Source organism: Eubalaena glacialis, chromosome 5 (genome assembly GCF_028564815.1).
Source record: "Eubalaena glacialis isolate mEubGla1 chromosome 5, mEubGla1.1.hap2.+ XY, whole genome shotgun sequence".
Classification (NCBI taxonomy): domain Eukaryota; kingdom Metazoa; phylum Chordata; class Mammalia; order Artiodactyla; family Balaenidae; genus Eubalaena; species Eubalaena glacialis.
In genome coordinates this window covers 149410021-149437549 of record NC_083720.1, presented here as the reverse complement: position 1 = coordinate 149437549, position 27529 = coordinate 149410021, and the positions used below count along the sequence as shown (strand labels likewise).

At 41.0% G+C, this 27529-nt stretch overlaps 1 protein-coding gene and 1 pseudogene across 1 annotated transcript in view; one reads left to right on the top strand and one right to left on the bottom strand.

Annotated features, from left to right (window-relative positions):
- NAF1 (nuclear assembly factor 1 ribonucleoprotein) overlaps positions 1-15678 on the bottom strand; it is a 35751-nt gene extending 20073 nt beyond the window's left edge. Inside the window, exons 1-3 of the mRNA XM_061191761.1 lie at positions 15275-15678; positions 12652-12820; positions 1647-1740 (exon numbers count right to left, since the gene is read on the bottom strand). Coding sequence (XP_061047744.1) covers positions 1647-1740; positions 12652-12820; positions 15275-15528 — 517 coding nt within the window. The 5' untranslated portion in view covers positions 15529-15678. The remainder of the gene's footprint in view (positions 1-1646; positions 1741-12651; positions 12821-15274) is intronic.
- Positions 15679-15830: 152 nt separating this feature from the next.
- The window catches only part of LOC133091861 (transcription factor Ovo-like 2), a 36346-nt pseudogene continuing 24647 nt past the window's right edge, over positions 15831-27529 (top strand).

Sequence of the window (27529 nt, the reverse complement as noted above, 5' to 3'; positions counted from 1 at the left end):
TGAGAATAAACATTATGACCTAAACTTCTTCTATATACATCAAGTCCAATAAATTCCTGTCTGACTTATTTGTGCATATTAAATACCGTAAGATAATTCAAAAACTAGTAAATGTAATGACTCGACAGTGATGTAAAGGTTTTAATAATTATGATTTTTGTAAAAAAAGTTTCATTTTAATTGGAATTTTCATTAATAAACTGCAAAATTATATAAGAATTAATTCTTAGAATAGTGATATGGACACATAAAAAGATCGAAAGACAGATTTCCATTTCTACCATTGACTGATCACAAGAGCAAGTGACCTGAATTTTTCTATGTCCCTCAAGTCATAAACTAAGGACTGGTGGACAATTTAAGTCTTTTTCCCAGTTCAAAAATCCTACAACTTTGGGACTTCCCTGGTGGTCCAGTGGTAGAGAATCCACCTTCCAATGCAGGGGACGTGGGTTCGATCCCCGGTCGGGGAACTAAGATCCCACATGCCATGGGGCAACTGGGCCCATGTGCTGCAAATTACAGAGCCCACACGCTCTGGAGCCTGCATGCCACACTAGAGAGAAGCCAGCATGCTGCAACGAAAGATCCTGCGCGCCGCAACTAAGACCCAACACAGCCATAAATAAATAAATAAAATATTTTTTAAGAAATCCTATAACTTTGTCAACTCTGAGTCCTATTTTTAGGTGTCTATTACTAGAGAGGTAATGGTAGCCACATTAATTTCAAAGTCTCTCCTATACATACTTCACATCTTGGGGCTAAAAGAAATCTGTAGAATCTAGTTCCCATGTATTCCAGTGGGTTCATATTTCATGATATTAATATCGGTGTTAAATCACAGAACTTTCTACTTTACACGTTTATAAGATAAAATCAAAGGCAATAGGCAGATTAACAGTCCTCTACCCACCACCCCACAAACAAAAAAAGACATCCACACCCTAATCCCTGAACCTGTGCATGTTACTTCATGCTAAAAAGGAGACCTTGCCGACGTGATTAAGGTTAAGGACCTTGAAACGGGAGATGATCCTGGATTACGTGGGTAGACCCCACCTAAGGAGTCCTTAAAAGCAGGGAACCTTTCCAGGCTGCGGTCAGAGGGAGATGTGATGAGGAAAGAAGGTCAGAGAGAAGCTACATTATGGGCTTTGAGAAGGAAGGGAGGGGCCATGAGCCAAGGAAGGCGGGCAGCCTCCAGATGCTGACGAGGTCAGGAATCTGAGGATTCTCCCTCAGAGCCTCCAGAGAGGAACTCAGCCTGATGGACCCCTTGATTTTAGCCAGTGGGACCCATATCACACTTCTGGCCCACAGAACTGTAAACTAATAAATGTGTTGTTTTAAGCCACTAAATCTGTAGTAATTTAACAGCAATAGAAAACAACTATACCAAATCAAAGAAATTCTGGAGAAGTATGTCAGTGAAAGCACACTTTAAATTGTTATAAAGACACTGTATTTATGTGTTACTTGTGTAAAAGCAAAAACTGAATTTATCTGCTCAAACCTGATGACTGTAAAATGAAGTGTTACTACATCTTTCAGAGAAAATTTACCAGTCATAAAGTCTTTGATTTCATTATTAGTACATGCTTGGATATAAATGATCATTTTTATAAATAAAAAGATTTACATACCTAATTGTTCAATAATACTTGAAACCATCCCAAGAGGCTTTAATTCAATACCTTCAGGCAGAACAATAGTGACCTCTTCAGCAGAAGGCAGTTCCTGAAACACGAAAACGCATTAGCCTTCCTCCAGCTTCGACAAGTTCACTTTTAAAAAAAGGACGGTTTCCACGTAGAGTGCTACCCCCGCTTCTGAGACGTAACCTTAAGTACTTGTCATCTCTTGGATGTTGTCCTTTTTAGTGTCTGAGCATTTCTCCCCGCTTCAACATCTCCCCACCTAAGTGACTCAAGCGGTCTAGTGTCTACACCCTAACCCATAAGAACACAGACCTGAATACATTCTAGAACTTCTCTAGTTTCACATTTTAAAATTGTCTGAACACAAGAAAACACCATGCTGAAATTTATGTCTAGTGATTTCTTGTGTATTCACTGTATTACCATATTTTCAAAAAAAATAAGTCCCCCTCCTCCTTTTCAATATTAGTATATCGCATTTTTCACTTTTCAAATGACACTGGCTGGTATGACCACAATTCAATTGTGATGATAGTGAGCATGATGTCTGACTATTAGGAATGTTTCAAATGTTAAGCATAAAAATGCAATTTGATTGGAACTTTTTATAAGGTTAAGAAAAGTATTCACCTATTCCCATTTGTGTGTGTTTGGTTTTTTTTAATCAGAAATGACTGCTGAACTTTACCAAATGCCCCTTCATCATCTTTTGATATCATCACCACATAATTTACTGTAAGTTGAGCAGGTCAGACTACAGGGTCTAATGGAGTCCTGATGTCCTGCTCTAAAGACATCTATGAGACATCCAGCATGAAGGGAGACAAGCGAAGGTAAACAAAGCCAGAATATCCGTAGTGAGGCAGGGACTCACACCTGTGGTCAAAACACAGTCTGGGAGGCTCCCTTAACTCCTGTTACTACCCTGTTTCAAACCTATGTATTAACAGAACAAAAAGTTTTGCCTACAAATTGGGAGGATCTCTGATCTCATGTAGAACCAAAACTTAGAACACAGACACCACACTTCTAATTCCAATTCAGCGACCCCAGTACTCTGTAACGTGGGAATGCATGCATAGTTTTCTGAGATTCCTAAAAAAGGCCAATGAAGGCATCAAATTGCTTCTTGATGGTAAAAGACCCTACCTATAAAAGCGATATGCATGAAGTCTCTATACCAAATGCTCTGCAGAACACAAAAGGTATATAATAAAGAACCAAATATTATACATATAACTTGTTAAGAGAAAATGAAATCAGCCTAGTACAATTCCAGGTGGAGATCAAGAAGTAAAACCAGGCTTGTATAATTCCAGGTTAAGAGCCTGTTCTGGAGCCTTTGAAAGTCCAGTTAAGTCAAGCAGTATATCTGCTTTGGAAATAGCATTTTGGGGACTGAATCAAGGGAGAAAAGAGATATTAGTTCCTCTTAAACGAGCATGCTAGGAGAGAAGAAGGATAAAGGGGGGGAAAAAATCTCCCAAACTCCCTCAACAATTCATCCAAGGGATGTGTTTTCCATGAAGATTTCTGGCAGGTTTGAAGGCAGAACTTTAGAAGGTTCAAAGGGAAAGTTTCTGGACTGCAATGTCAGACCATTAAAACAAGATCTGCTCTTGATATGTAGATGTCACAAGTTACCTTATCTACTAATCTAAAGAACTATTAATCTAAAGAACTGCACCACCACCAAGCCTAGTCACTCTTCACCAAATTATCCTGTGGCTTTGCTCTCTTGTAAATACATTACTGTCTAACATACTATTTGTTTACCTGCTTAAAGTCTTTCCCTAACTAGACAATAAATCCATCAACAGCTAGGTACCAGGTCTGCCTTGCTTGTTGCTATAGTAGGAACAATGACTAGCACATAGTAGGTGCTCAGGATATATTAAATGAATTGGCTTAGCTCATCAGTCCAAGCTAAAAAAAAATCTCAGAAGAGGTCGCAGACTTTTTCAGTCAGAGCAGAAATCAGATAATGAAAACACAATTCTTAAAATTCAAAAGAGAATCCTCAAGGAATGAAAAGGACCTCAACCCGACCTTCTCAAAAACAAAGTAAAAAAGGCAGGCTTCCGATTAAGCTTCACTGCCCAGGACTGACGCACAGATACCTCAGCTTTGCAGCGGCAAACATTACTACAGCCATTAGATTAACACCTGGCCCCCTGATAACACAGAAGCTGCCCCGGCAAGATAATGAATGAATCTGCTCTGCCTCATAATCTCCTTCAAACAAAAATCAAGCACTCTGCTTTTCCACGAGTGGAGGGAGGATGTGTACGTGTGACAGAAACGAGGAGAAACACAGACGCACTCCAATAACCAAAAACAGGGGCCCGAACACATGTTAAAGGACACTACTGCCCGGACAGTACAGAGGATATAAAGAATCAGAAATAAGAGGCGCAACGATACACTAAACAACTGAAGGAAGAGCTGATGAGGGACATCTGGACCCTTCTTCATCATATAAACAAAATCAAGTGCAATGAAAACAAAAGACTAGAAGGCTATTTACAGCCGGCTAGGAAGATTAAAGTATGAGCCTAGTTTACCTACAACCCCCATGGAAAGATTAATGAGTGAGTAGAAAAGACTCCTTCTATTCTGCTTATCCAATACAAGACACTAATTACATTTGATTATTTAAATTTAATTAATTAAAATTAAATAAAATTTACACTGCAGTCTTCAGTCATACTGGCCACATGCAAGTGCTCTGTAGCTATGGTATGAAGACAGGGTCACTGTAGGACATTTTCATCGCTGCAGGAAGATCTACTGGACAGCACTGCTTTACACTCTCACACAATCAAAGAGCCCTCCATTACTAAATACATACCCAGGTAAAGGAGGACCAATCTATTTTCGGCCATTAATACAAGTATAATTTTAAGAGCATGTTATAACATCACGCACCATATTAGGTCTTGATGCTAACCTGAATACTCCACTGGCAGAAATGAAGGTGTGTGATAAATCTCTGTTGTCATCATTGTTATTTGTTATTTTCCAAAATTAAAAAGAAACTAACAACCTGTTTTGGATGTACAGTATCTGCAACTAGATATAAATGTCTATGCACTCATTTAAATAAAATTAATATTATCTTTATTGATCCAAAATCAAAGAGTAAAAATAGTTTTTATGGATGTATTTATTCAAAATGTCTACATGTAATGACAAATGTAACAACAAAGAGTAGACAAGGAAAGGAAGAAAAGTATTTTACTCGCATCATCAGGCAAAGAAAAAAAAGTCACAGCATTTGGCAAATGAACTCCTGAAATTCAACATACTAAAGAAATCCAATCCTCTACTCTGACACACTCTACACCTCCAAGTCAAAGGCTTTCTTAAAAGGCAATGTAGGGTTTCTTACAGCAATGTAGGAAAGCCTAAATTAGACGACAGAATCATCCTTTACCATGACAAATGATCCTATGTTATTCAGAAACCAAACAATCAGGAAGTTCAAATGATCAGATTCCAGTGTTGCTAAGCAGGCCTCCACAACAGCGACTAAAAACAGAGCTGACGGGAACCCCCCTGATGCTGGTTCTGGATCTGCTCCTCTCCACTCACTACTTCAGGCTGCTTATCTGTAAATAGTGAGAAACTAAGCAAGAAAAGTTCTGAATAATTCATATGAGTGATTAACAATACAATTTTAAAAAATGTTTAACAGCATGCAATCAAAAAGACAGAACATTAATACAGAAATTACATACCAGACTTGAACAAAGTTACTCTGATTCTGGAGAACAGATGCTCACAGCTATGGCATTAAAGAAATGCAAGGTCCTAACCACACTTCTCAAGCAGGCGTGAAAGATCAACCATTGTCTATCAGAAGAATATGATTATATTCTGATTCTCGGACATCTTTATGGCCTACATGGTTGCTCAGTTAAACAAAATATTCAAATGAGAAGCACTGAACATTAAAAATCCACCCCATTAAAAATTAAACTGTAGACACACCAGTCAAAAAACGGTGCCCAAAACTTCCAGCACAAAAACGGAAGGAGCTAATGGGTCAAAGATGGCTCTCCGAGGGCTTCCCTGGTGGCGCAGTGGTTGAGAATCTGCCAGCCAATGCAGGGGACACGGGTTCGAGCCCTGGTCTGGGAAGATCCCACATGCCGCGGAGCAACTAGGCCCGTGAGCCACAACTACTGAGCCTGCGCGTCTGGAGCCTGTGCTCCGCAACAGGAGAGGCCGCGATAGTGAGAGGCCCGCGCACCGCGATGATGAGTGGCCCCCGCTTGCCGCAACTGGAGAAAGCCCTCGCACAGAAACGAAGACCCAACACAGCCAAAAAAAAAAAAAAAAAGTCACAAACTGCTATTTAAAAAAAAAAAAAAAGGCCCTCCGAGAAGACAGTCATACCTTACAATGGTCTTGACTTCCCTAGCTCTATGAAGACTCATCATTGCGGTAGGGGAAAAAAATCAGTAATTTATGATCTTTTGAGGTAAAATTACCTACAGAACCTTGATTTGGGTTTTCACTCACAAATACAGAAAAAGGGCAGCAGAAAGTGCGAAAGGAACCAAACATTCCAAATGGCAACAAATCCTTTCGGTGCCAGTTTGGGGAGAACTTTAAAAAGTGAGGAAAGTGGAATGAAGTTATCTGACCACTTTCTCATGTTACCCAAGAACAGAGGACATGCATGTGGAGGCCAATTACCTGATGCTATTAGGTGAGCCTTCACTTTTCAGATATGGTTGGAAAGTAGGATCCAATCTCTGAAGTACTGAGAGCCATGATTGGAAACTTTTTTTTCCTATAGCTGGTAAAACATATTGGAAAAAAGAATGGATTAGGTCTCTACACTGTGAGTCAACTAGGACCTCATATAACATTTAGTCGAATTCATCAACTTCTCCAGGGAAAGTGCTTTTATGACATTCCATGGAACTCAGCTACTCCTTTAGCCATCACCAACAAGCATTAATTTGTCCTCATCAATTACCCTATCATATATGACACTAGATTCACATTAGCCCATTAAATATTTTCACCTAAAGTTGAAAGTGAACATTATGTTCTCATCCCATCTTTCTCTAAAATTACTGTCACAAAAACAAAGCTCATAAGAATACTCTTGAAAGTTAACCGGCATAAATATAAAAGTAAAATAAAATCATAATCCATCTCCATAAGAAAAAACCTTCAATGATGAAGATAACCCTAAGCATTATCTTTGATGTTAACCGAGGAGTCCATACCTCATGGAATCTAAGACACTGACTTTATATACCACAAAATTAAAAGCACTGCCAAAAAACTGTGACGCTAATCACTGCCATCAATTATTAGTCCCAACTTTTCAGAAGTGTGAAAAGGTTAAAAAGTGTCCATTTTAGAATTGACAACATTCCCATGGATGATGAGTGAACAAAGAAACTTTCCCTGAGCCCCTACAACGTAACCAAGACTGGGGACACAACTCTGCTGCGACAGACTTGGTCCTTCCACTGGGAAACTTCCTATTCTGCTCGCCTGTCCGTCTCTATGGAGATCCTATCCACCTTTCGATCTAAGGTCCAGCCACGATGCCTTCCCTGACCACCGCGCTGCAAGTCACCTCCCCTTCCACTCGGTCCTTCGGCTTCCTGTACCTGGCACAATTCACTGGGCTTTCCGTCATTAACTCCGTTGTTACGCTGCTTTCAGCCAACTGTGTGTGCTCACTCTCTAGGTGGAGTCTTCTTTACAGACATTTGTCTTTATTCTCTAAAACAATCACAACTCACTTATTAAATCTACTGGGGATGGAGAAAGCTAATAAATGGAATGTTTCTGTGTAATAATGATCATATACATGTACATACACAGGGTATATATGGATACTCTACTGAATAAATCAGTATTTAGGACTATTTGTGCTTCCTACAAGCTTTACTGAAATAACTTTGTGCAATGAAGCACAAAAATCTTAATTTTTAAAAAAATCTGAGCACTGTTTTTGAAAACCACCAAGTATTAATGAAAACCTATCTCCTTTCAAGTATATAAGCCATTTCTTAAATATCAGGTATTTTGAGAATGTTAATAAGTGTCATCGGTATTCTAAGATATGATACAATAATTCCAGATATACTAAAGTCGTAAAAAGCTGAAGTTGAACAAGGCCTGCATTTAGGACAAAACTCATAAACCAAGTTGGGCCCTGAAGTCTGAAGTGTTCTAAGTTATTGTTCTAACTGTAGAACAAGATGCAATACAATTTCAAGATGGTGGGAAGTCAAAAACTGTGAAATAATCCACTGTAACTTCTGACCACTTGAGGTGGCCCACGTATTTCCATATCCTCATGTTAGGATAAGGGTCTGCACTGCCAGAATCAGAAAGAGAAAAAGTGTACTCACCCTAACTACAACTACAAGGGTCAACCTAATTATACTGCATTTGTATGTTACCTATATTATACTGTATATTGTACATACACATATATTGCATTTGTATATTGCCTATATACTGTATATTGTAAATTACATACCATATATTGCATATATGTGGTATAAATACAATATACAGTATACAATATACAGTATAATATAAGCAGTCTCTAACTTATGAAGGTAAATTTACCAAGAACTGCCTACAAGCATTAAGTTTTTTCCTTGGTCACGTTATACTACATGTATAAATACACGTTATCTATACTGCGGTATTATCCATGTTTTATCCCCAAAAGCACTGTGATCATAATTTTAAAGTACTATGTAAAAACTTCCGGTTTTCAATAGGCACTAATTTATACAATTCATTTCTGATTAAGACTTTGCAATGTCACAATCCCATAAATGTCCTTAGGATTCTAAATTTTAATTACATCAGATTTATTTGAAAGAACAGTTGAGAGCATAAATTGATGAGAAAGTTCTTCAAATAGAACCTAATTTTCCAATTCACTGAAACATTGAATAAAACCTATGTGGTTTAACGTAGTTCCAAAACTGTAATATGCATGCTGCTTTACATTTACTGTAGGTTATATATTAATATAAACCTTCTCAGCATTAAAGGGTTTATGTTTTAAAAGAATGATTCCACTTGTTAACTTTAAGTCATATATTACATAATTGTGACATTAAGAAAAGAGCCAATTAAGACTATTCTCCTTTCCAATGCCTCTATGGCTGACCAATCCCTCATTTCTCCTCTTCCTCTCATCTTTTTTTAAAACAAGTTACAACCACATCTTGTCATCCCAAGGGATTGTTGCAACTGTTTAATTCTAGTGCCACAACTACTGAGCCTGCACTCTAGAGCCCACGTGCCACAACTACTGAATCCTGCGTGCCACAACTACTGAAGCCTGCGTGCCACAACTACTGAAGCCCGCGCACCTAGAGCCAGCGCTCCGCAACAAGAGAAGCCACCGCAGTGAGAAGCCTGCGCACCGCAACGAAGAGGAGCCCCCGCTTGCCGCAACTAGAGAAAGCCCGCACGCAGCAACGAAGACCCAACGCAGCCAAAAGTAAAATAAATAAAATAAAATAAATTAAATTTTTTTAAAAAAAGCAACTGTTTAATTCTAAAAGAACAATCTCGAGGTTACCTCACTGTAGCTCCCACATTCTTACAATGAGAGATCCGCAATAGCTAGTAGGTAGATCACCAGGACCTAACTTTGCAACAATGGAAAAGATTTAAAAAGCTAGACCCAGGAAGGCAACATTCCTGTTTGACAAACAGGCTAAATGGAGGTAAAAATTAAGCTCGGCATGCCTGAACAACAATAGCAAACAGCCTAGAATATGAGATACTTCATAAAGAGGTAGGACATAAAACCGGGCTAAACTGGGCATGTCTATGTTCTAAAGATCTCAACGATCCAGCACAAACTCTGAAACTGGTATTAACTGTTTGGCCCATTTTAATTTATGTATGCCTTTTGGCAAAGGCAACACAGAATATTTCCCTCATCTTCTTCAGAATTTCATTAGGAAATTAAATTAATAGACTACACAGAGCCAACAGTTGTGCTGCACAACCCCTGCTGCCTAAGAAGACACACACCAGTAGACCTGAACAAATGGCACATTCAATACCAGCCAGAGCTAGTTGTAACAAAGGAGGGGATGCTTCCCAGGAAGCGCGGACTGTCATCTTCCGAAAAAAGACAAATCTAAGCTAAGTCATAGGACTGTCCCAAAAGTCAGGAAAGAATATGGCACTAATAGCCAGTTCGTGGAGAAGTTTAAAGTAGAAGATACCAAATGTACAGCCAGGAACAAGAAAAGAAATGCATGTGTAAGCTAGAATTAAAAAGATGAATCTACAGGTAAACAGAAGAAGTGAGTCAGGAAACAGTAATATGACACTCAGAACGATGAGAGTCCCAAGAAGCGTACAAAAGAAACAGCACGGCCATCCACAAGAGCTAGCTTGCTTCCCGATGGCTTTCCTATCCAAGTAAGTTTCCAACAAATCCCCCTCCTCTTGATGCAATCTGAGGGTCTCTATTGCAGCCACGAGAGCCCAATGTAAGTCTTGTGATTAACTGCTCCCAAGTATTATTATTTCCCTCTTCCCCGCCACAGAAGATAAACACTATTACTGACGGAACAGCAACTCCGTCTGAAGTGTTCTAAGCCTCCCTTTCCTGTGACCGAGAACCCATTCCTGGCGGTTTGCATGGGGCTGAAAACACCCACCCAGCCCCCGCCCTCTTCAAAGCCCACACGCTTTCACGCTTCCTTTCTGTCACCTGGCTCTCACACGCTCCTGCCCTCACACTCGCCCGTGTGCTTTCTCTCAAGCACACACTTTCCTACACACTCTCCACAAGAACAGCAGTGACTAGGTAACTCATGTCCAGGCAATCCCAATACCCATCTCACTAGACTCAAGTATTTGTTCAGGCCTGAGTACCGAGCCCCCGGTAAAGCAGCACAAGTTCTCTCCATGGCTTTCATACAGGAGTATCAGTGGCCAAGCCGCCAGCCCCGCGCAGAAACACCTGCTGGGCAACAGCGAAGGAGCAGAGTCCTAAAGATACTCAGTACCTGTAGCCACACCATCCTTGGTGTCCAGGGTCGAGTCTTTCTCTTCCCTTGAACTTCAGAGCTAAAGTCCTGAAGGAGTCCTCAGATACTCTTTCAGACCCTAAGCCAAAAAGATTTAGGGCAGACCAGAGAACTCATTCCTGCACCGAGCTCTGGCACCAGAGTGGCCTAAAAGACTAGGAACTTCTAGTACATTTACTTCCTAATCGGGAAAATATACAGTAAACAGCTAGTTAAGAATCCAAAATTTAAAAATAAAGACTATAATTGCCCCTTCCATCCTTCCCAAAGATCCTTCAGAACTGGCACAAAAAGGAACAGAGCAGCACACTATCCCAAGTTTTAAAAGCTAACATACTTTCCCAGCAAAAATGCAATCTTCTGATATGAGCCAAGCATACACTCACAACTCAAAAGCACTTCCAGCAATTGACGGTATCTGTCTCTGCTTCCTTTACTATCTCTGTCTCCCCAGTAGGTACTACGAGAGCAGAAAGGGATGGGTCTTGTTTACAGCGCTTGGCACATGGCAGGTGTGCTGTAATAGCTTAAAAGTGGGTGAATGTAAGATGCCTGTTCACTCACCCATTCCACAGTCACATATTACCGTTGACTGAGAACCCAACACCCGAAAAGCACTCTGCTGGGCACTAAGGGAACCGCGAAGATCAGGTCTGAACTCAGTCCTCAAGAACGTGGTTCCTGGCCTCTATGGACATAGGCCCTTTTTGACCTTCTGAAGAAAAGATGAGCACTCTATCCAGAAAAATACCTAAGTAAATTAACTAACATTTTGCCTTAAATTCCAAGGGAAAAATTCCAGATCTAGTAAGGTAAATAAGAAAATGAAACACATACATAAATCAAAGTACTGTGGTCCTTTATTTGTTGATTCTTATACTGTAAGAGAGAACTTAAACAGAAAGGTGATCAAGATACAGGGAAAAGATCAAATTTCCCAATACTTTCAGAAAATAGTCATAAGTTGGGAAAGCCTTTGTGTAAAAAGACCACTGAGAGAGATCAATGTCTATAGTAGGAAAATATAAATCAATGATGAATTTGCATACAAATCCAAGGGTTCTCAATACATGAGGTGTTAAGTGAGATAGGAAATTTCTTATTACAAGTAGAGAAAAAGGAAATAATATCAATTGAATACAGTCATGAAAAGGTGCCTGAATGACTCTAAGCTTTAAAAATTTTTTTCAAATCTTGCTTTACTACTTCATTGATGTAAGTATTATATCATTACAGTTAGTGATCATTAAGGTTTTTAAAAGCTTTAATAATAACTAAAGTACACGTGGGAGTGGGGAGAATAAACATGTGGCAATATCTTGTGAAATTCTGAGAAGACTTTCCTCTTGGATCATAAGGTTTCATTCAACCAGACTACCATCAACCTCCTAGTAACAGCTTAGAAGGAAATAACCACACAAGAATTAAAATTTATAGACCAAACCTATCAAATGTCAATACCAATCCACAATAAGCAAGTTTTTTCCAACTGTAATAATGAAAACACTGCAAAAACTTCAAGTAAATATAAATCCTCAAAAGTGCAACCGATCTAATTTCACTTTCTATTTCTCTTAATGCAGTCAATGAAAAAAATAATTTCAATTGCTACTGAGCAAAATTTTCTGAGTTGTAGACCAAAAAATAAAAAATCTTTACACTCTTTAGGGAAGATAAAAAATGAAAAGCAGCAAGCCAAACTGGATGCCCAGCACAACTATCAAATGTTAGCGTTGGAAGCAACCTGAGAAATTATTCCGATCAATACTTTCTTTTACTTAAGAAAGCCAAGGCATGGCAAAGGTATGACCAATAAAAGCTGAGGAAGGTATTCAAACTTATGGAGCAGATATAGGCCAAATGAGATCAATACTGGTACCATAAAATATTTTAGAACATGCAAATTAAGTTCAGTAACAAATCTGAGTACTTACACTAAGAAGTAACTCATCTTTTGTTTTAAGAGGAAAATTCTTATTTTCCTTCTCAACTTGTAAATCATCTTCTCCATCTGACAGGACTGCAGGGAGGGATATAGGAGACGAAGACGATGAGGATGATGATGAGGAAGAAGAGGAGCTTGAACTATCGGAATCTGTTTCACTGTAGAGAAGAAAACATTGAAAACAGTACAAAAGCATTATTACCAGGGTATCCAAATACGATTATTCAACTAGGAAATATCTACTTTACTAGATGTTTATGGCTGCTGTTCAAAAGCTTAGCATTTCGAAACTGACTATGGTATCTGGAAAGCAGTCTTTAATCCACTGATCACAAAATCCCTGCTATAACCCAAACCCTCTTATTACAATTGTCTCACGTGTCATGCAACAGTCTGAATATAATTAAGCATGTGACAAATCACTGACAGAAGAGAATTCTGGGAAAGGCACCTCTCTTATTAGTCACCAAGGACCAAATCACAACTAGGCCAAGAGAGTTTCTTCTCAGTCTTCAATTTGGAAACTCCTCAAAGTTACTAATCATGCTGAACACTGCTCTCTGAAATCTCCTTTAGCCCTTGACTTCCACAGCAATTCTCAGGGCCAGTGACTCTCTTCTTAAATTGTTTGCTGGTACCCACTTCAGCTCCTTGTATGTACTGTTCCTAAGAGTCCCGTCCTCATGTTCTCTTCTTTCTCTGGTACCCTTTCCATGGATAACCTCATCCACTCCAATGAGCTCAATCATTACCAATGTGCAGATAACTCCCAAATCTTCAGCCTTGATATCCCCAGGCTCCTCTCCTGATCTCTGGCTGCTTACCAGCAACTGTGGTATGAATGACCTATACATGTCTCACACTCACAAGTTAAAAGAAAAAAGTGCATTCTCCTTACTAAATCTGCTTCTGTCTTCGAGCTTCTACTTTTATTTCATTGTTTAGTCCTCAAACCAGTCACCAGAGGTAGAAACCTTGGAATCATTTCAAGCTATTGCATTCTCAATCAACGATAAAACTGGTAAACGTGACTGCTATTCTGCTAGAAAAATCTGAATACAGAGTGTGTATTAGGTGATATTGAGGAATTAGGGTTCATTTTACTATGATTGATAATGACATGGTGGTTATGTAAAAAGTATTTCATCAGAGATGAATAGTAAAGAATTTACAGGTAAGGTGGCATGCTGTCTGAAATTTAACACTACCAGGTTAAAAAAAAAAAAAAAAAGTTAGAAATGTTAGATAAAACAAAGTTAGCAAAATATTGGAAAGTGTCAAGTTTGGTGATGAGTATATGCGCATTCATTGTATTACTCTCTGTACTTTGTATGAGTTTGCAAACATCCATAATAAAAAGTCCAAGTAAGTTTTATCTGTAATCTGATGTTCGAATTTACATCTCCATACCAGAATTGTCCTCTGAACTCTGAACTCATCATCTTACTGCTTACCTGACATCTCCAATTTGTTGTGAGGGAAACCTCAAATTAACTGTCCGAAGTTAACATTCCTATTGGTCTACAGCCCCCATCCCAGTAAACAGCACCACCATCCACCCAACTGTTGCCTCTCTGACTCGGCCACTACGACATCTACTAGCGACCCTGATCAGAGAGATGTCAAAATATTCAATCCAAACATGGTCACGTCGTGGACTAAAGGAACATCTTTCCAGCTGCTTCCACACTAACCCTGCCCATTCTGCTTTCACTCTGGAGCCCAGTTCAATTCCTTCTCCACAGAGCAAAACATCAGAACGTTAACCTGAGCATGTCAATTATCTGCTCAAAAATTCTTCAATAGTTTCTCCACCACTTAGAATTAAAACTTTATCATGGCCAGAGGGTCCGACCGGGTTGGGTTCTCCTATTACTTTCTCAGTGCCTAGCTTGTTCCTTCGTGGTAATTTTCGCCAACTCATTGGCTGATTGGTATGTTTACTTTTATTTTTCGTCCCTCTCAGCAGAATGCAGGGCAGGGGTAGGATCTATTTCGTTCACCGGTACAGCGTCGCACAAGACACAGTCAAACACTTGTAGACGAGGTGCAGCGTGATGTAGTAACGTCACGCCGAAGTCCCCTCCCTCCACAAAACTTTCATATTTAAAAGACACCGCGAGGGAGGGGGGAGGTGCCTCATAAAACCTACGGAGAGCCTGCAGTAATAGTAAAATAACAATGTTTCGCTAATTTCATTAACAATTCCTCATCACAAGGCTTCTACGAACAAAACTGCCGGGACCCAACTTGTAAACACATAAAATCCTTCGCCTGATGCTCCATTTATCTGGCTCCACAAGCAAGCGCACCCACTAAACTGGATGGGGCAAAGTCGGCTCTGCCCCAAACTATAAGCTGTAACCACCAAGGACACGCCACACGACTGGTCACGGGAACAACTCTGTACCCGCAGGTTTCCTATATTCTAGCTGGAAACGATACGGTGTACACAAGACCCCCAGACTTCGGGGACGAGGGGCCCTGACGGCGACGCTCAGGCCCCCAGCGCGATCCGCAGGGGCCGGCGAGGAACGCGCCCCGGCTCCCCGGGCCCTCCCGCTCCCCGAGCCCGCCCCGGGCCCCGCGCCCCGGACCGCCGGGCGCCCGACCTGTCCGAGTCGGAGTCCGAGTCCGAGTCCGACGTCTCCAGGCTGATCCCTCCGGGAGGCGGCTCCGGGAGCGACGGCGGGGCGAGCTGAGGCGGCTGCTTCCCCGCAAGGTCCGGGGCCCCCTCGGCCGCCCGCGGCGCTGCGACCGGAGCGGGGTCCGGAGCCGGCACGGCCAGACCTTGGCCAACCCCGACGCCGGCGCCACCGAATTTCAGGGTTTGCAGCTGAGCGGCGGCGGCCTCCACCACCTCCATGGCGCCGCGCTCGGGGCGCCCGCGCGGGGAGACACACCGCCTCGGCGGCGGAGGCGACAACGAAGCGCTGGGCCGCTTCCCGCGCTGCTCGGGCAGCTGCACGCGGAACCGCACGCGGAGCCGTCCGGAGACGCGCCCCCGCCGCGCACGCAGCTGCACTTCCGGCAGCGCGTGACGTAACGCGACGCGACGGCGTTCCCTGGGGCGGGGCGGGCCGCAGGCCTTTGCAGCCTGGGCCGCGGGGTCCGAAAGCCGCCGGATTCCCTGCGTCTGGGGAAGTGCGTCTCACTCCGCAAAGCGGGATGGAGAGACTTTCCTGCAGCTGCTGCTGCGGGATCTGGGGCAATTCCGCGGAGGCGGAGACGGGAAGGAGGGATGACAGGACAGGGAGATGCCTGATGGGCCGAGACCGTGCACATCAGAAACTTGAGCCAGGAATCCTTGAGCAGGCACTTCGAGTAAACTTCCTTAAAGTTAAATGGAGTTCCAGCCGTGGATAGACAGCAAGCACGATGACCATCCATCTCAAAACGATTACAACTCTTCCATTTTTTTTTCTCTTCCAAAGCGCTCCCAATTTAAAGAGAGCACTAATCGTGGAAAAAGTGTTGCTGCTGGTTGATGTTATAGTTGATACCGCTTCGCAGAAAGGGTGGGATGTAATTAAAATGACTAACTTGGCCTGAGAAACCATAATTCTGGGTCATAAGGAAGGCAAGCAAGAAGTTCTTAGGATTGAGGTAGAGATCAGAACTTTCTGGTTTTCTGTTAGAACTTCAACTTGATGCATCAGCCCCTCGAGTAATAATAAATAATAATCGTCGTGACCGCTGATGAAGCATGCATATGTGCCGAGAACTGTGCCAAAGACGTTATCAATTATTCACGGAGTTTTATTGTGTGCCCTCCACAGTACTAGACCTTCAGAGAAATTAAGACAAGAACAATGCATAGTCTCTGGAGCTTACAATTTAATTGAAGTAAAAAGGTCAATGCACAGGAGATAACGAGAAAGATATTTGAAATGTGAAAGGAAGTTAAATAAGATTGATTGGCTGTATCATGGAGACCTTCCAAAGAGAGGCGGGAATTTAAACTCGAGATACTATTCTCTAATACAGTGATTCAGCAGAGCTCAGTGTTCCCAGGTAATAGACCTGTGTTCAAATCTCAGCTCTACCATTTCCTTGTTGGTGTAACTGTGACTTTGGGCAGAGAGTCTAACATACCTAAATTTCATTTTCCTTATCTATAAAATGGAGATAAAAATACTATCTCATTTAGTTCATGTGAACATTAAGGTTTTATGCAAGAGAATGGCATGTGTCATACACATTCACAAAATTACTTGATAAATAGAACAACACATGGACATGAATAAAATGATACTTCAGTGATGATCTTGCAGAGATATGCATGTTAATTTAAGAAGAAAAGAAATTTGAATCAGAATACCCTCCAGCCAGCGAAAAAGGTTTTGTATTTTTCCAGGAATTGAGTGATGAAAGTCTGAACAGAGGCTAGAGTCAGTGAAATAGAGTAAAGGAAATCGTCAGCGTCAGAAGAAGACTCAAAGTACTCTAAAATGTCTAACAAGGAAACTGGAAAGAAGTTGGTATTACCGATAAAGATGGAGAAGTTGGAACACATAATGAGTTTGTGATGTTGAGTTTGAGGAAAAACTGGACAGTTAATTGAAAAATGCCAGCAGCCCTTTGAAAATATGAGAATGGAGTTGGATAGAAAGGCTAAGACCAGAAGCATAGGTTTGGGAACAATTCAAATACCTAGTTGTTCACTCAGTGATCATTTACTTACTAGCATGCCTATGAACTGCATCATGAACTGGGCATACAGGAAGGTGAATAACACAGTCCCTGCCCTTAAGTAGCTAACAGTTTAGTAGAAAAGACAAGTTGGAAACAAGCCATAAGTACTTTAGTAGAGAAATGTATTCTAGTACAAGCATGTACTACAGAAGAGGGATGTACCAAAGGAATACGAAAGAGAGAGAAAGCAATGGGAGAGTGAAGGAAGGCTTTACAACAAGTATGACATTTGAGCTGGACTTTTAAAGAGAACCAGGAATCTAAGAATCTAAGAAAGTAGAAGAACTTCATATTGATGTTGATCTGAAACAAATGAACTGACTGATATTTCTCCAGCAAAGATGGGTTTATTCAGGATCAGCAGAGAATTGCAATTCTGGGTCTGTAATCATGGCAAACCATATGCATGGCAAGGGAAGGAGACTGCTTTTATAGAGAGGAAAAGGAAGTTGGGAGGGATGTAATAAACAAAGAATCCATGGCTTGGCCAGGAAAGAAGAGGAGTCTTTCTTCTTCCTGCTGGGCTCTGCTGTTGTCACAGGGTGTGAGAGATCCCCCTTCTGGTCTCCCAACTCTTTTTAATTGAGTTTTCTGTTTATTACATTTTTTACATTTCCCCCTCTTGATCAAGATCTCTCTCTAAGCATCATTGATCAAGAGTTAGTTTTTCTAGGTTCACTGACTTTTTGTCCCTCAGTGTCAGAAAGGATCTTCAGTGTCAGAAAGGACCTTTCCTGGGTGTAGTGTCTCACATTGGAGGGAAAGTGCACAGATTGGAAACCTGTTAAGGTCACATTCAAGTAACAAGGAGGGGTCGGAGGGAGAACTCTCAGGCACTTTTTATCTAAAGTCCATATGTTATCAAGAGCATAGGCACTGGAGATCATCTGAAGTGCTAAGTCATCATCAAAGGTTTGGTGACAAACTTCCAACAGCCTTGGTCTGGCCATCTTGAGAAAGCTGTCTCATCAGATGTCATCTGCTTCAGTTGCAGGAAATCTTTACTTTCAGGTCACCAGATGATGCACAGGTCCAGTCAAGGTTCAGCGCTTTCTTTAGGTGTCATGTGAATCCAAGAGTCTATCCCTTGGAGTTTGGCAACACAAGAGTTGGTTAGCAGTACCAGATAGGGGCGTCTCCAGTGAGGGTGAAAGTTCTACGGGAGGTGTCTTTTCCCATAGACAAAATCTCCAGTTTACAAAGCATGATGCTGAGGGTCTTTGTCTCTCAAGGGCACACTGTGAAAAGGTTGCTCTACCAAAACATGGTTATTTTTAATAGAAGCAATTAGGCCTTTGTAATATTGGAGTGTCTCTCCTTTTATCAGTTGTGGGTCAAAAGAAGCAGGAGTCAAGTGCATTGAGCATCTGTGACAAACCTCAAAGCTGAGAGTTTATGAGTTCCAAAAGGGGTGGATCTGAGATTAAAAAGGACCAAGGGCAATGCTTTTGGCCAAGGTATTTCTAGCACCTCTACAGATTTTGCCAATTGAGTCTTCCAATAATGCAGTTAAAGAAAGTGCTGCAAAGCTGGCCAAATAGCACAGACTTGTCAAAGTACCTGGCTGGTACAATGGGTTCCTCCATCACTATAAAGTTTGAGAGGAGTTCCTCAGGTAGGGATAAAAAGGATTTTAGCTGCAGAAAAGGCAGTAGCCTGTCTGCAAGGGAAGGCTTCAGTGCAGTGTGAAAACACACACACCATGACTAAAACATATTTATATCCATGAGAGGAGGAAGTTATATGAAATCCATTTTCCAGACCTGAGATTGTCCATTAGGTGGTTTAACATGCCCCAGAGCAGTATGAACATGCTTCCCCGAGTTGCACTTTGGATAGTGAGACAAGGAGGTAGGCACTGTTTGAAGTCTTGTTAATGTTTCCCCACCAACACTGATTCATGAAGGCTCTCATTTTGTCAGTAGACTGATGGGTTAAGGCACGTACAGTAGGGAGGAGTAGAAATTTTAGAGTGTCTGCTAGAACCGGGTTGTTATTTGGTCCAAACTTGGGCTTTCTCTTTTATCAAACCAACAATCATTGAATTTCCAGTCCTGTTTTTCCTTTTCTGAGGCCAATTGCTGGGCTTCTTTAGCCAGTTTTTTAAAATTATCATTTGGGGAAATATCCCTTTGAATCATGACAGAGGCTTGGCTGCTGTTGGTCCCTTTAAGGACAGCATTCCTTGCGGAAATGTCAGCAAGGTAATTTCCCTTAGCTACCAGACAGTGAAGTTTAGAATGCTCTTAGATCTTAATAATAGCTAAAGTGGCACATAAAAGTATTGTATCCAGTAATTCCTGAACATAGGGGCCATTTTGAATTTTATTTCCACTGGAAGCAAGGAAGCCACATTGCTTCCATAACATTCCAAAATCATGAGCTACTCCAAAAGCATATCTGCCATCAGTATAAATATTGGCAGGTTTGTCCTTGGCTAAAGGTATAATTTACCTTTATAATTATAAAGTGTATAATTTAGGTGGTCAGGCCAAAGTAGCCAGAGGTAAAGATATTGCCTCAATAACATTAAAAGGAGTTATAATAGCATACATAGCACAATATTTGTTATTGTCACCTTTTAAATAAGAACCATCAGTGAACCATGAGAAGTCAGAGTTACCCAAAGGAATTTTCTGTAGATCATTACGAAGAGCCAGGAGTGGTCTGTCAGCATTAAGCAGTCAAGAGGGATTTTGTCAGTGATGGAGGGAAGAAGAGTATCCAGGTTAAGATGATTACGATATAAAACAGTTTTGTGAGGGGCAGTTAAAAAGAACTTCATGGGAGTTGAGGCTGCTGACTGAGAAATGTTGAGTGTGATGAGAATTCAGGGGAGATTCTATTGCATGGGATACAGAAATGGTTAAAGGGAATCCCATGATTTTCTTGGAGATATTAACCAAAAGGGCAGTTTTCATAATGGCTTTATGACAAGGGGGGTATCCCCATGCCACAGGGTCCAGTTATAGGCTACAATACCCTATGGGTCGATGGTGGTCCCCATGTTTTTGGGTGAGGACCCCAAGGGTGTTCCCTTCTTTTCATACACAACATGGAAAAAGGAAATCTGATAATTGGGATGCCCAAGGGCAGGTGGGTTCATCAAACTCTCATTTGAAGTCTTGAAGGCTATGTTGTCAAGTTCTTCCCATAAAATTGGGTCAACGTTGTTATTGTTGAGTAAAACATGTAAAGGTTTGGCCACAAGAAAGAAATTTGGAATCCAATTTTGGCAATAACCAACTATCCTGAGAAAACCTTACAGTTGGTGTTTAGTTTTGGGTTTTTGGAAACTGAGGACACCATGATGTCATGTGGATCTAGGTGTAACCCTTGTTCTGATATCAGATCCCCTAAGTACCAAACCTGAGTTTGGGAAAACTGCAATCTTTCTTTGGAGACTTTTTGTATCTTTAAGCCTGAAAGCTCTAGGAAGTGGGTGCTGTGTCCCTGTGAAGAAGCTTAAGAAGGAGAGCAAAGAAGCAAATCATCCACATACTGCAACAAAGAGAACCTCTAGGGACTTTATATCATCCAGATCAGACTTCAGGATTTGTAAGAAATAAGAAGGACTGTCAGTATAACCTTAAGACATTACTGTCCAGATGAAATATTTTTGTTCTTTTTTGGTTTGTTTGTTTGTCTTTGTTTTTGTTTTTCTGTAGAGCTGTATCACTCAACACATGGATTAGCTTTTTATATTATTAAACATAATAATTAACATTAATACCTAAATATGTTGATCGCACACAGATAAATTAGGGAGTGAAATTATTCACAATGCCAAAAAAAATTATCGGGTTATATAAAAGGATCACAACATCTTAACATCATTCTTACTTTAGGAAAAAAATAATAAAAACACAATTATTCCAAGTGTTGTGGATTAAGTATTAAGCACAAATTAAGATGAAGCAAATGTGAATCATAAAATCGTAAACAAGTTGTTTCGTTGTTCTTGCTTTTTTCCCCCATTTGATTTTGAACAGGAAGATACAACTCCAGGTACCTTGCAACCTGTTGCTTCTCAGGTACCAACCACTATGCTAATCTATTTATAAACATCATATTTAATCCTTGCAAAGTATTATTATCCTCTTTTGACACACAAAGAAACAGGCTTAGGTAGGTTAATAAACATACCCAAGATCACAGCGCTGGTTGGATGGGAGCTGGCATGTCACCCCAGGTAGGCCTGATTCTACATCTGGACTCTTTTTTCTTTTTCTTTTCTTTTTTTGAAATTGATGTTGTGGACAAGGAATGTTGCTTGCCATATTGGTAAACAAAGGGATGTTGTGGCCATCAAGCCATCGGCCACAGCAGGAACCCCAGACTGTGCACCCTGAGGAGATTCAGGATGGAGAGAAGCAGGACACTGGCCCTAGATAGTTAAGGTACACATCATAGGAATGATTTCAATGAGCCCAGACTCTTGCTTCTTCCCATACACAGAAAAGCACTAAACTCTTAGCTTGAGATGTCTGTTTTTCTTTAATTAACAGTCATCTTTTTATTTCCAGCTACCTGTTTTGGGTTTTTTTGTTAGTTTTTTTTGTGTTTTGTTTTTTTTTTTTTTTTTGGTTTTTTGTTGTTGTTGTTGTTTTTGCAAAAATCCCTATATACCTGGCTCCTGCCTTACCTCTTCAGAACAGTCCCTCAGAGCTATCTGAGAGGGTATCTTCTGGGCTTACGCCCTCAGTATGTCCACCAAATAAAACATAATTCTCAATTTTTAGGTTGTGCATTTTTGTTTCAGTTGACAATGTATAATTGATTTACAGTATTATATTAGTATCAGGTGTACAGGTGAATATTTATCTTCCCAAGTGAAGGCAAAAAGATATTGGGTAGCTTCATCAACTGGAATATGAAAGAATGCACTGCACAAATCAGTTACAGTGAAGAATTTACTTCTGGTGGGAATGGATGTTAGTATGAGATTAGGAACAACAGGGTGTCAAGGGATAACAATGTCTTTTATTGCTCAGAGGTCCCCGACAAACCTCCATCCTTAGTCCTTAAGTTTTCTTAATAGTGAAATGAGAGTGTGACAGGGGCTAGTACAGGGATAAGAGGCCTTGAGCCCTGTAATCTTCTATTATGTGCTTTATGCCTTATGTCCTTATGGTAAAGGACTGTTTATCCTATAGGATATTGATTAATTCTGGGTAGAGATTTTGAGGTATCTATCTGAATCATGATGGGAGGTGTGCTGTGAATTTTGCTAACATCAGTTGGAGATTTTGCCCATAAGGAGGTTGGTAGGTGATTCAATAGGGACAAATGATAAGTGTTTCCAGAATCAGCTCTAGTACCATCAGAGATGGAGCAAATAAAAGGTGTCAAAGGGTCATTTAATTCACTTGGTTGGTTACTTTGATAACTACTGTCAAATTCTAGAATTATTTTTCCCTTTTGGGAGAAAGACATTCCAGCATGATAGTTTTCCAAGAAGCCTAATAAATAGATAGGGGCAGAGTAACTAAGGGGAAAGGGGTGTGTATCTCTCAAAGGGCCTAAACAAAAGGGAACAAGTTCAGAGACAGGAACGTCTTGAGGTTCACTAGAGATTCCCACTATTTGAACTGTTTTAGTATTCTGAGGCAGCTACACAGTCACAGCCCCCAGACTTTCCAGTCATCTGTCCCCCGAACCTGGAAGAGCCCCCCACTGCTGCACTCCTTTATAGCCAAGACCATGCACCCCTCACCACCTTGCAGAAAAGCATGCTTCCCTGAGAGTCCAGAGTATTTCAAACACACCCCAACTGCTGCAAGGTGGAAGGCTGAGTTCCTGACCCAAACCAGAGATGCAGTGCCATCCATCTCATCGCTTTCTTGCCTAGAATTGTTCACCTTGTATGTTAATCTCACTTTTCTTCACTCCTGACTGTGGAAACTGTCTCCTCCCTCTGTCCCAAGCCAGTCCTGACGCTTAGCTCCAGTGCCAGCAGGATGGGGGGCCTGCAGGCACGACCAGGGTCTCCGGCTTCCTCCCACACCCTCCAGCCCAGCACCTCTGTGGCCACAGGGTAGGGCACGGGGTGGGGAGGGATTGGGGGTGGCGAGGGTGCCTTCCTGGCGAGCCAGGGTCCACAGCAGGCTCAGGCTCCAGATTAACAGGGGTCTCTGAGACATAATGAGCTGCTAGACCCAAATCACGTTCTACATCTATCTTTGTCTAACTCTTTATGCTTGTGACAACCTCTTTGTCATTTCTTTCCAGTCCCATTGCATCAGACTTTGCGTCATTATTATATCTCTATATACACTTTTGACCCTGTTAACTGTTGTCTCTCCATCCCAATGACACAGCTCAGAATCACCTGGGCTAATGCTGCTTCAGAATCTCAACCTCCAATCACCTCTATCCCAGGGGTACATCGCTGTGAGCAGGGCTGCTGCCCACCAGGCTCATCTGTGCTTTACGAGTGGCATTTGAAAGAGGCAGATAGGAAGGGCAGGCACAGAAAAGAGGATGGTGCCATGAAACCTCGAGTCATTTTTATATGTCAATTATACCTCAATAAAGCAGAATTTTTTTTTAAAAAAAAAGGAGAAAAAGAAACTTTGAGTATTTTTGGAACTGCTATAACGCACGTAGATGTAAAGGTAATACACTCAACAGATTTCTTACACTTCATTTTTGTTTATTTTCAGTTTTGTCTGAAGCCAGGGTTTACACTACCCTATTTCTAAAGTTTCGTTTCCAGACCAATTTTTAGTATTTCTATTTGTTGCCTAGAATTCAATCTTGAAGTTACTGAAAATGATTTTACTCTCCCAAGAAAAATATTTTCTTTTTAACAAAGCAATGTGAAAGTTAAACAGAGGTCAATCAATAGTTGAATGGTGTCATGAACCAGCCAATTAGAAAGACGCAGCCGTCATCATTTCCAATTTGGTGAAGAAGCACTAAAAACAGATGTTTTGTGGTTTATTTTTTGTTTTCTGGGTCAGAGAAAATTATTTTCACACTGCCTTGTTGAGATTTGCTAACAATAGAGGGACTGTTCTTATTGGAAATCCTTTGTTTTCCTCTAGATTCCAAATTCAGATATTCTCATTCAATTCTCTGAATTAAATGATGATGGCAATCAGTGGATTACTTACTGCATATATCACAGGAAGGTGGTATTTGAATGATGGAATGAGGAAAAAGTGCTTTGGACTAACTGCCCTGGGGTCTTTTTGTCAGACACTCTGGTGCCCTCATGAAGAAGGCAAGAGCCTTCAGTGTTGTCCAGGGACTAGGGGCTGACTCACTTCTGAATCGTACATTAAGATACAAGTAGCGGCCCTAACACCTCTATGCAGTCTTCTCCTTTCACCTTGCAAGGGCCAGATTAAAGGTTGTTCGTTGCTCACAGCAGGACCCAACAGTGTAGTCAGCTGCTTCAAGAGGTGGTGAGTTTAAAGCCATACTGGAATATTTCAAGCAGAGGCTAAGAAATATTGAAGAAAGTATTATACTGAGCTTGAAGGTAGACTAGATGACTTCTAGGGTAGGGATCTCCAACCTTCTTTTTTTTTTTGGTATCTGTACCTGTTTTGTGTTCTTTTGATATGGCCAAACAGGTGCATTGTAAGAAGACACAGAGGTGAGGCTGAGAAAACAGCAAAGGTTTTGATACTCACAGGTCCTGGGGGCAGGAGGCATGGCATGTCATGTCGAGCCACCTGGGAAAGTCTCCAGGGCTGGGGGAGGGGTATCAGGGGGCAGAAGACAGGAGGGAGGGGAGATGCAAGCCACAGCCTTGGCTGGGGTTTCCATGGAGAAGGCAAGGCAGGGCTGGGTGAGCAGTTTAGTGGGCTCCTTTGAGTGTTTTTGGGGGGATGGGGTTAGACTGTAGGGGTGGACCCTGAAATGATTGAGACTGAAGAATATTGCCCTCAGGGGGTGGCCAGACAGAGGAGGTCTGGCTCTGGACTGCTGAGTTTGCACCTCCAAGACACACTCCTAGCAGAGAGCTCTCTCCCAGGCCTGGCTAGCCCTGGAGGGGCAGTCACTCCCCGGCCAGAAAAGGTGTTTTTATAAGATGTCAAAGCATCATAATGTATAGAAAATTTTAAATATTTTTGATACAGAAGCTCATCAGAAAATTATCTGGGAGTACGTGCCCCTAAAATATGCATATTCATTTACCTATAAATTTTATGTGTACCCTACATTAATATTATATTAAGTGCATTCAAATAGAAATTAGCAAATGATGAATTTTAGATGATACTTTAGATGACATAAAGCACACTGAAATAATTCAAATTTAAAAGCAGTGCAAATTTTAAAATTAATCATACAAAAAGTTTTGCTTCTCTTGAATACATGTCAACTTTAATAATAATTTAGTGAGAGCAATGCTACTGAATATGCTTTATTATTTAAAAGTATTGTGTTGTTGCAGGAAGAGGGACCCCTTCCAAGGCCTGAGTGTGGGCTCTCGTCTAACACTGGGAAATGAATTGTCTGAGGAGACTCACATGCTGACAAAGCAAAAGACTTTATTAGGAAGGAGCCCCCTGGGCGGAGAGCAGCAGGGTAAGGGGCCCCAGGAGAACTGCTCTGTCATGTGGCGCTCACACTCGAGTTTCATGGTACTGGGGTTAGTTTCCAGGTTGTCTCTGGCCCATCATCTTCCTTGGCCCGTATTTGGTCTGACTCAGGATCCTCCCAGGTGGCGTGCGCATCTCTCAGCCAAGACGGATTCCAGCGTGAGGGCTTCTGGGAGGTTGGCAGGACATATCGTGTCCTCCTCCTTTCGGCCCCTCCCGGATTCTCCTGGTTAGTTTTCTCCAGCTGCACCGTGTTCCTTATTGGGACCCTTATTGTGAGACAGCTCAGGCAAGCGGTTATCATCATGCCTGGCCAAGGCGGGTGGTTTCAGTCAATGGTTCCCTAACAGTGTTGGCATTATGTGATACAACGAATTGATTCTAAATTAAAGTTTTTTAGCATTTTATCTTATTTTATTTTATTTTTTGGCCACACCATGAAGCATGTGGAATCTTAGTTCCCCAACCAGGGATCGAACCCGCGCCCTCTACAGTGGAAGCATGGAGTCTTAACCACTGGACCGCCAGGGAAGTCTTTTTAACCTTTTAAATATGGAATTTTTAATAGCTAGAAAAATAGACTGAATACCAAAACAAATCCCTCTGTATTCTTCATCCATTTCAATCCTTATCAGTTCATAGAAAGTTTGGCTTATCTATACACTCCCCCTGACCACTGCCCTGGATTATTTTGAAACAAATTCCCGGTACCACATAATTCATCTGTAAATATTCCAATATGTACCTCTTTAAAGATATGTATTTTTTCCACAAACCACAACATTATTAACACAGGAAAAAAATTTTTTAAATTCCTTAATATTGTCAAATATGTAAGCACTATTCATATTTCTGCACTATGTTTTTTACAGCCAATTGTGATTATATTGGTACTTGATTTCATTACTGTGATAGCTGAAACAGAAACATTGCAAAAGCATAATATATTAAAAAATATACATTATACATTTAGAGTAAGTTAAATTATGAATGATATAGTGGTTGTGAAAGCATATTTCAAAGAGTCTTCTTGATAATTTTGAACATTTTAACCCAACTTTATAAAATCTAATTAGACTGCCATTGCTTTCACCTTGTAATACCTTGGCCAAAAGAACTCTTTTTAAAAACTTATTGAGATATAATTGACATAAGACATTGCGTAAGTGTAAGATGTACAATGTGCTGATTTGTAAGTAGCTTTTGGCAGGAAAGAACGATCTACAGGAGGCCCCTTTTGTCTTGTCACTAACCTTAAACCAGGCGCCCTGATGCTCTACTCATTTTCGGCCGCTAGCACACTTTTCAAATCTTTTGATCACACAATACCTTGCCTAACCTGTTGGTTCTTTCCATAGATCAAAGTAGAAATGAAGAATAAGTAAGTAACAGATGACCAGATTTCTTCCCTAGCTTTCCCTTCAGTAATCTCATGAACAAACTGTATGGACAAGATAGCATCTAAAGATAAGTCACAAGACATCGATGAACCTACACACAAGCCTGCTCAAGTGGGGGATGGTGAGGAATCTGACACCCTATCTCAATGATTAACTGAGATGACTTCCCTGTTTTCCTTTAAAAACTTTCATGGCTGAGCAGACTCTTTGGAGG